The sequence below is a fragment of the Phaethon lepturus genome, unplaced genomic scaffold, assembly GCF_000687285.1.
Source record: "Phaethon lepturus isolate BGI_N335 unplaced genomic scaffold, ASM68728v1 scaffold19546, whole genome shotgun sequence".
NCBI lineage: Eukaryota > Metazoa > Chordata > Aves > Phaethontiformes > Phaethontidae > Phaethon > Phaethon lepturus.
Window position 1 is genome coordinate 14297 of NW_010544386.1, and position 10110 is coordinate 24406.

At 49.7% G+C, this 10110-nt stretch overlaps 1 protein-coding gene across 1 annotated transcript; it reads left to right on the plus strand.

The window, feature by feature from the left end:
* The first annotated feature begins 5528 nt into the window (after nucleotides 1-5528).
* LOC104614006 (inositol 1,4,5-trisphosphate receptor-interacting protein-like) lies at nucleotides 5529-7192 on the plus strand. Its single transcript, XM_010288672.1, is given in 2 exon segments — nucleotides 5529-5831; nucleotides 5834-7192. Coding segments are annotated over 2 exon segments (1662 nt in total).
* The last annotated feature ends 2918 nt before the right edge of the window (nucleotides 7193-10110 follow it).

Consider the following 10110-nt stretch of genomic DNA (forward strand, 5'->3'; position numbering starts at 1 on the left):
TCTTCAGGGGTGACTACAGTCAGGAAACAGTGTGATGGCTATTTTTATATTGTCTTGCAATAGTCTCTGCAGATGATTTTCCTTCAAGGCTACTTGAGACCCAGGTAGCACAGGTGATGCAGAGACAGTTATGGCAGAGATGCAGGCACAGCATGTGCTGGTTTGCAGAGCTCAGCACCAGTTTTTCAGCTTATGGGGCTACATTTGTGCTGGTGAGGAGCTGCAACTCTGCCTTTGCTCCAATGCCAAGGGGCTGAGCATGGCTGGCGAATCAGGTCTCATGTGAGGGACCATTTTCAGAGTCCCAGCCCATTTCCTCTCCAGCCTTTGGCATGGCTGGCACTGCCCAAATGTTGCAGAGAGTCTTCTCCAGTGGCAGTTTTGGGGCAAGCGCCTCTGGGCATACTCACCCCTAGGTTTTTATGATGTGTATGCAAGAGGATTTCAGCCAGCTCTCAAAGACCCCATGCAGATGGTGCTCTCCAGCCATCACTTGACCTTAGGCAAGCCGCTGCCTGGCTGTGTGAAGGCTTTACATGCCTGTGAGCTTCGCGTGCTGCTTCCCTTTCCTTGCAACACGCTGCCTGTAACTGCGCTCCAGGCCAGCGGGGGAACCAAACATTACTGAATTGCGCAGCGAAGGGCTTTCAGATCAACTTAACGTGAGCCCTGGCCTCCTGCTGCGTGTGGCTTCATGGCACTAACCTGAACTGCATGATAGCAGTGTCATCTTTCCCCTTTCCCCTCTTTTGGCTCCCAGCGTCATCGTCATCCAGGACCTGTGGTGGGGCTGATCAGGATCCTCCAGCTGGAGAGGCTGCTCCAGGCTTGAAAGGATGAAGCCTAACTCGCCCAGAAGCTGAGGGTGGAGGACTGCAGGTGCTCTTGGTGAAGCCTTTGAACATACCAAGTGCTGCAGCAGGCAGCTGGCCGGTGTTTCTATTTGTGCAGCAGAGCTACCAGCTGCTTTTATCTCTCAGACCTTGCTCCCCAGCTGGAGAGTGGGACAGTGCCTGCCCCCTCACTTCCCAGCGCTGTTCATCGCGGTTGTTAACCTTAAAATCGGTGAAGCAGCCCGTCACTGAAGCAGTGAGTGCCACAGAAAAGCCCAGAAGGAAACAAATTCTGGTGCCAGAGGCAGGTTTGAACAAGCAGCATCGTGTACTGGGCAGCAAGCAGAGATGGAGCTTTGCATGGAGACACTGGGGCTCCGTGTGCCTCCTTGCTCCCGGCCCTCCTCCCTTCCCTGAGAGGCCTTCCTCAGCCCCACTGCTCCTTTCCCCGCTTTGTGCCCATGGGAGCACAGACGTGGGGTCCCCGCCCTCTCACCCCGGAGTGCCCAGCCCGGGGAGCAGGGCGTGGGCAGGCTCGGCTGCTCACGGACATGGCCGGCCTGCGACGCGGCGAGGACCGCAGTGCCCGCCCTCAGGGGGGTCTTTGGAGCCCTCAGAGGGCTGCCAGAGAAGGTAGTTAGATGTAAGCCTGCTACCAACCCTGGACATTGTGTTTTAAATGGGAAAAAAATGGCAGGGCCAGAAATTTGGAAAAGGTTGAAGATCACTTTGGGAACTTGCTGTTTAAAAACTCATTAATGTTTTGTTTCCTTCATGCTTGAAATTTTGCTAAATTGGATGCATAGATGAAACAATGATGTTTCTCTTTCTTAGCCTTCAGCTTGGAAACGTTTGGACTCTCTCTCTCTTCCCCACACAAAAGCTGTCTCAGCCAGAGCAGGCATAAATATTTTTATCAGACTTAAATTGCTTGGGCTGAAGTTAAAAGCAAGGGAAAAGAGTGGCCTTTGTTTTATGGGGAAGGCTGGACCGCCCTAGCAGCAGTGCTGCTGGTTTCACCTGTATTATTTAGCTTTTCCATATTAGCCAGGAAAGCTGTGTTTGATGAGATGTGGGAATGCTCTGCTACTTCCCCTGCTGCTGTCAAGGCCAGGCTCCACTGACCTTGGTCACTGAGCACGATTAACCTTAAGCCTTAATTGGAGTTAAAGTTTGGCTTCATTTTCTGGTGTGAATAGCTACAGTAGCAAAAGGGCAGTTTTGACCAGGAAAACGTCCTCTGTTCAGGCTGAAAACAGACATGCCTCCTGCAAATTCATGTCACCTGAAGGTGGTGTTGCTTCCAGTTTTCATCCTGACTCTCTTCCAGAGGTTGATGCCTGTAGAGTTTGCTGGGGGAAAATGCTGTCTGTGTGCTTCCTAACCTACTCCTGCAAAATCAGCTGGGGTAGCCTAGACCATCAGTGTGACTCAGAATGAATTCAGCTCAGTTGGCCAGTGGTGGATTTGGGGATGTCTGGCCTAACCCCTTCTGCTAGCAGAGCTTTGGGGTGGGTAACCTCTGGAAGCGGTGTGCCCATGGGCAGCTGGGCATGGAATAGTCTTGAAGAGTACAAGAAGATCTTAAGGAAGCTGACTTCTTTCAGCCTTATGCATCTAAGAAGTAATCCAGTAACACTAAAACATCCCATCCACAGGGACAGAGGTCTAGCGGAGCAGAGCAGCAACGTCATGCTGGTCAAGACTGCAATGGAGGCACCTGGCCCTTGGCCATGTTATTTTTAAGCTTGGAAAGCACACGTGGTCCACAAGAGCGTAGCACTAAGGAAAGGAACTCGCCAGCGCTTCCTGCCCTGCCCCAGCAAACCGATAAAGCCCTTTGCAATACAGGGCGACCCCAGTTTATTTTTAAAATGTGGCCAGGCATGGAGCTTACAGAATAACTGGAATACCCAGCTTTGGGCATTAATTCAGCTTTAATTCATTGCCTGATGAATTAAAGAGTTAATGTAAATGTGAAAAGGACGAGAAAGGCCAGCAAACTATCATCTCCAGAGCAATGTCTGTGTAAGGGCATGCATCTATGCATATACATGGGATCTAAAAAAAGGGTAGTTAGTAAATGCTATGCAGGGAGGGGTTCTTAGTGTTATCCTGAGTACCGTGTGAATTTTCTTGCTGCTTGGACAATGCATCTCAATCCTGTTCCCTTCCCTTGTTATTCCAGTCCCAGCCCTCTTGTAAGCAAAGATAATTGCATGCCGAAAGATACCGTTCCCATGTACAGTAAGTGCTCACATTGGGGAAATCTAGGTTCCTGCAACCAAAAGCCAACAGTTTGTTGTGTAGTAATGATAACATGGCCCACTGGGATGCATCTCTCTTTATTGCATGCCCTGTGGAGGCATAAATGAGATGATTGCCAGAGATGTTCTCCATCTTGCCCCGGGGCTGGGACAGCAGGGTTGCTGTGATGCCAAAACATGGTGTGTTCAGGCCAGGAAGGAGCTATTGCAGGGGGAAAAACTTACAGCCCTCAGCTCCCGGTCCACACACAGTGCCTCACCGTCTCTTGGCTCTCTGTGAAACAGCCTTATTCCCACAGCAGGATCAATTGGCTTGTTAGGAATAAAATTACTCTTTCTGGTTCAATTGATTAGGTATTTTATGGATAGATGTCTTGGTTTAGCTCACCACCAGCCTAAATGCTAGCAGCTGCTCTATCACCCGAAAACCCCCTCCCAGCTGAGAAAGGGAAATTGGGGAAGGAGAGGAAACTTGTGGGTTGAAATAGGTTGAGATAGAAACAGATTTAATAAAACAATAAAAATAATTTTAATAATAAAGCAATATAAAGTACACAGTTATACTCAGCCCATATAGTGGTCATGAGCTGCGTGCTCCCAGCAGCAAACGTTGGTTGGCAAACCCTGCGAGCAGCACAGCTCCAGTGAAGGGACGGTGGGCATCAGAAGCCAGGTGACAGGTGAGACCCTCCAGGGGTGGCAGCCATTGAGAGAGAGAGCTGTTCCCAGCAGAATTCCCAGTTTATGGGAGAAAGTGTCTTACCAACTTCATTCTCAAGTTATCAACCAGTAATGGGTGCTGCAGTCATCTTAGAAATGCAGCTTTCCTGAACAGAAAACTGATTTTATGATTCTGTCCCAGCAAAACCAGGACAATCAACTTTATTTCTGTAACAGAACCCCTTTTCTCTCAAACACACTTTTGAGGTAGTACAGGGGCTGCGTTAAAATGTCCCAGCTGGAAGAATAAAGACCCATGCTTGTCCATCTTGTCCTTCTGATCTCCCTGTGCTAGGACTGAGGGGTAATGTTGCTAGGAAGAGGGACAGGAGAGCTTGCCACGTCTCAGCAGTGGGTGACAACCTCAAATTGTCCTGCCCCGAGCAGGCACTTGGGATCTTGATAGCGATGCTAGCCCTCCAGAAACAGAAATGCCACCTGGGAGGACACAGCCCGGGTTTTATCCTGAGCACTCTCTGGCCCGGACCTCTGGGAGGCCTCTTCAGGGCCAGGCGGATGTCCCAGCAATAGGACCATGTCCCAGAAAGCTAGGAATTAAATTATTTCATCACGTGCCCAATGGCACGGAAAGCTTTATGAGGTGTGAGGTCCGAGCAGCAGAGGCAGTAACCACACGAAGCAACTCCAGAACACCATGGCAGTTTTGGTCATGCCAAGGGCCCGTGCGAGGACTGACATGTGGGACTGTTGCTGGCACACGGCTACCTGTGGCAAGCACAGTGACCACAAGGCCCGGGGTGTGTTCTCGCAGCCACGCTGAGGTCACTTCAAGCAGGGGTGAGCTGGCTGCAAGCCCAGCTGTTAAGGGGGTGCTTGGGGAAGATGGCTTACATCAAAGCCATGGTGTTTACCATGTTACTTAGTGTCTTCCACAGATTAACAGTGAAGTAAGCACCAAAAATAAACAAGCCGGTGCTTTTGAAACCACTGGGCTGAAGGAAACCCTTTCCAGTTTAGTAATCTTTCTGCCCCTGCCCTTTTTCCAGGGCCCACCGTCATGAGGCGTCCTGGGGGCCGGGAGGGTTTGCCACAGCCTGATCCTGATGGTACTGAAAGGCAGGAAGAGCTCCGCCCGTAGTGCCTGCTTAGAAGCACAAAACCATGCAGGCTTGCTCCCACCCAGGTGCACATAACCAGCACCGGCAGCAAAGATTGCCTGGATCCAAGCAGGCTGCGTGGGTCCCCAGACGAGCTTAACATGGAAAGAGGCCAGGACAGCTCTGCCTATGCCATCCCCATGTCTGCAACATTAGCCTCATGTTGAGGGAAAGCAGTGGGCATCTCTAGCCCTGCTTTTTTACATCCAGGGAGGTCCTGCCTCCTTCTTTCCCTTTCTGTCCTGAGAATTTTAAAAGAGAGAGGAAGGACATGCCCTCCCACACTGCCCCAACAGCATCGCAGTAGGTTGACAGAGCAAGCGCCTTCACAGTTCTGTTCAAAGTTAATTTGATAAGAGGACACTTTCATCCTCACTATCTGCTGATAAACTCTCTGGGAAGATTGGTTGATAACTTGCAGGAACAGGCATGTGCTTAGGGGCTTCCAGACTCAAGCAGTTTTTTCAGGGCTAGAAAGGATGCCAAAGCTTTATTCAACTGGGGAGTTTCTTTCCTTTTTCTTCTTGAGGGAATATACTCTGAATTGTGGGTCATTCTGCCTTTCTTTCTCTTCCAGGGAAGGAACTGCCATGCCCGTGGGAATCTTCCGGGTGTGCCTAGTGGTGATTACAGCTATTGTCAACCACCCGCTCCTCTTCCCTAAAGAGAATGGCACTGTCCCCGAGAATGCAGAAGAAATCATCCAGAAGATGAAGGAGCGGGAGGAGAGCCTTCGGCTGGAGCAGTTGCGCTTGGAGCAGGAAATTGCAGACCAGGAAGCCACACAGAAGGCTCTGGAAAAGCCTGCAGAGGTAGTGGAGGAAAGCAAAGAGGAAAAGGTCCGATGGGATATGTGGACTGCTCTTTCCATGGTCATCTTCCTGCTGTTAGTTAGAAATGGCTTAATTCCCTGCGGTAGGATTTCCAGGAAGGGAATTGGCAGGACACAGGAGGAGAAGAGGATGACATGGCTGTCCTGGGGAAAGCATTTAAAGGAGTGGCCTTCCCTGACAAGGCTGTCTTGGCCAGCTTCTATGAGAAACGCATCCTGGGTACCACCGGAGACATGGCCAGGATGCGCGAGATGGTGGAAGGCTTTGCAGATGACCTGCTGGAGGCCTTGAGGAGTGTTTGTAACCGGGATGCTGACATGGAAGTGGAGGACTGCATGGGTGTGGGGAGCATGTATGAGAATTGGAGAGTGCGTAAACCTTTTGTTTGTGATCTGATAGTGCCTTTTGCCCCTCCAGAGCCATACTGTTTTTGGTCCCAGACCTGGTGTTCTGGCGACTCTTTTCCCCCAGATGAACAAGGTTATGGCACTATCAAGGTATGCAGGGTAGATGAGGATGTGACAGGTTGCATCTGTGACAAGACTAAACTAGGGGAAGATATGCTGTGTCTCCTCCATAGCCAAGCCAATACTACCAAGCCCAGCAGTGAGATGGAAGACCTCCTGTGCTTCAAAAATACTCAATATCTGGATGCCGACCAAGTCATGAAGTGGTTCCAGATTGCCATCACCAAGGCCTGGAACAGAATCTCCCACAAGTACGAATTCGACCTTTCCTTCAGCCTCCTGGACTCACCAGGAGCCCTGAAGATAAAATTTAGGTCAGGGAAATCTATTGCCTTCAACCTCACCCCTGTGGTGCAGTACGAGAACTCTGATGTTTACTTCATCTCTCATTTCCCTCGGAGTGGCCTTGCAGCAGACCTCCCCTCCAGCACTCACTGGTTTCTTACCTTCGCAGTATATGAGAGGAGGTTCATCCAGCTGGTCTCCAAAATGATGCCTGCTAACGCCTGCCATGTCAGCTGCCTTCAGATCCTCTCCTTCCTCCATGGGAAGCAGTGCAGCCTCTCAGGTCCAAGTGGGCTCACCAACTACCACCTGAAGACAGTGATGCTGCATCTCCTGCAGGCACGTCCTAGTCATGACTGGGCCCCAGAGAAGTTGGAGGCCCGTCTACAGGACATGCTGAAATTCCTGGAGAAATGTTTGCATGAGAAGAAGCTCTACCACTTCTTTATTGGCAATGGGAAGGTACCAGCAGAGCTGGGCTTCCCCACCATATTCCAGAGGGCTGAGCCCCTCAACCTTTTCCGTCCCTTTGTGCTACACAGGGACGTTTACAAGAAGACAGTGGACACATTCCATGAGATGCTCAGGAACATGTCTGCACTAATAAATGAGTATACAGTGCACATTCCCCTTGCACACAGCAATGGGATCCATAAGGAATCCCTTTAACCAAAGCCAGCAGGAAAACACTTGTTCCTCTAAGCACAAGTCCAGAGGGCAGCTTTCCGAAGCCTCCTGGAGACAACTGACTTTTTGCCAGTACAGCTTCTTGTCTGCAGCTGAACCAGTCCTGGGCCACGGTTCTGCAGTAAGGGAGAGGGGATAGTGGGAAGATAGGGAGAAACTGGAAGTCGTGGTATAAAAATAAGTTTTACTCCACTGGTGTGCTGGCTGGGTTTTATGCAGCTAAGAATATATTTTTCTATTGTGCCTCAGTCACGCTACAGTGGTGGTGAGCAACAAATATGACTAATTTATTCAGATGCCTGCAATGCAAACGGTGGTGGTGGCCAAATACTTCATTTCCTTTGGAAGGGGGTGATAAGAAAAGGGGGGAGGAATCAGAGACAGGATTTTGGGATCGCAGGAGCCTGTCTGCTTGCAGACAGCTGGAGCTCTGTGACCGACGGGAAGCACAGCATAAGACTTGGTGCTGATGTGGGGAGGAAGGTCACGCACAAGATGGATGGAGATCCTTAAATCAACCACAGCTCTTAAATCCAAAGGTAACTGTAGTTATTAAAAAAAGCCTTCTTGATAGGACATGCAGCAGTAGTTTAAATGGTTTGTGCTGTCCTTCAAAAACACTCCTGCACCCTGCACATTTCTTCTCCCCGGGGAGGATGTAGCAGAGCAGGCAGCAGGGTCTGTGTCTTCAGACCATTTCATTCAACTCTCTCATTTTCTTCATGGTAACATGGCTAGTGGGTTATATTCCTGGCTATTTTCCATGGATAAATGGGAAAGGGAAGGCCTTTTTCTACTTTAGGTAAAAGAGAGAAACACCGTTATTGGGTTCTGGTGTTTTGGTTTGTTTGTTTATTTTCCTTTCCTCGGGGCAGCAAGGCTGAGAACAGCCAAGAGAGAAAGGACTGCTACAGGTTATGCTTTCATAAAAGAAGCAGTTCTCCAAAATTATCCTGTAATGAAGCCAATCTCAGCAGTCTGATAGCAGGAGGGAACGATCACCCTCCAAATGAGAGCGTGACTCTACCAGCATGGTTTTAATGAGGCCAAGGCCAGCAGGATGGCTCTGAGTTAGGAGGAGTGGATGAGAGGTGCACATGTAGCAGAGCTTGGCAGCACTGTCTCTGCAGCTGCCCTGTGGTCTGTGTCTGCTCCCAGATACCCAGCCAAAAGCTACCTGTTTGCCTCCATATAGAGTCTCCTCAATCCTTTTAAAGACCGCTGCTCTGATGAGCTGCTGCTAACAGACCATAATTTGCTGAGCTGGGACTGTGATGGGGAAATGACAGCTTCTGCAGGCTTTCAAGCCAGGGCAGAATCTTGAGGTATGCGCTAAAAAACCCAACGCAGCAGTGGAAGTGCCTGAACTCCCTTGGGGAGCAGCACGTTAGTGCTGTGCCAGCGGGCTGCCCAGCCCCGGCGAGGTGGCTTTGCTGGAGGAGAGAGCTCAGTAGCTCCTCAGCCTCCTTCGTGTGCTTTGTGCAGGGTCCCAGCCAGGGCCTTAGTGCAGATCTGCTTTGTGCTGGTCCTGGAGGCCCAGCCTCCAGTGCCAAGGGGCCTTTCCTACCATTTTCCTACACTGGGATTTCCTGCAATGTTTTACACTAGGGCTTCTCTGAATCCTGTTTACAAGACAGTAGTCGTTCTGGGTGGTGAGACCCATCAGGTATGATATTACCGTGACCCCAAAGGTCCCTTTTTATCAATCCTCTCTATTGCATGTATCAGAGAGAAGATTCAATCCTGTATCACTACGAGGGACAGCATACAGCACAAGGCTTATTATCCAGCCTGTTGATAAGCAAACTCTCCATAGAAGTGTTCTCTGCTCCCTTTTCCTGGTAAAAAAAACATTTCACCAGCTCTGTGATGTCTGCTCTTGTCTGTGCCTCCACCAGTGAGGGATATTTCATGCACAAAGGCAGAGAAAGCTGTAACTCCCATTTCCACACCTGGTTTATAAGAAAGCACAGGTGGGGTCAGGGAACTCTTTGCTGAAATTGCTGCTCCCCTTGGCTTTTATCATCATGGCTATGGCGTGGTTAATATTTCTGAGCAGAAAGTAAGGAGTAGAAAGTAAAATGGGAGAGAAGAGGCTGGGGAGTAATGCCGGTAGGAGAAAGTCTTGGATCATCTGCGCTTGCTTCAGCACCCTTGGCGATGAGTGCCTGGGAGACTGCCAGGGCTGGCAGAGCAACAGGGCAGGACTAATTACTAACGCTAACGAGTGCTGTAAGCCCCTGGCTTTCATTAGTACAACCAAGCAAGCTTTCCCCAGTAGGAAAGAAGGCAGGAGCAATTTCAGGGGACATGACAAGCAGGTAGTGACAAGCAGAGGTACAGGGAGCGCAGGTGAATACTGGAGCCTGGAGGCTACGTTGGAAGCAGTGTTAAGTTGTTTGCAAACCCAAGCAATTTGCCATTTTTACCTGCCCAGGTTTACTGCAAAGTGCCTGTAGCAGATCTGGCTTTGCATGGGCTGCTGGCAGGCAGGTCATGCTGAAGCAGTTGTGGTTGGTGTTGCTTCTAAATGTGTTCCCAGCCCAGCCAGAGAGAAATAAAAATTTCTCTGCCATTTCCTGTCAGGAGTCTAAATTTAGACTGTCCAAAGAACAGAAACAAATTTGTGACCCAGGTCTTTCAGGAAATGACATTCAGGGTTGAAAAATAACTTTTATATAAGGTTGAGCAGCAGGAGGATGAGAAGAAAAGGCTGTTGAACAGAATAAGGTAACTCCCCTGTTAAAATGTCAGAACAAAACTTTGTAACGTCAGTCCTACGGGCTTGTAAACATGCCTAAACTCGTCTTTACATAGCTGTGAACACTGCTGCTGAGACTCAAAGGAACCTAAACTGATAAGTGGATTGAATCTTTTGTTCTTCATTTTCTGTATTTGTG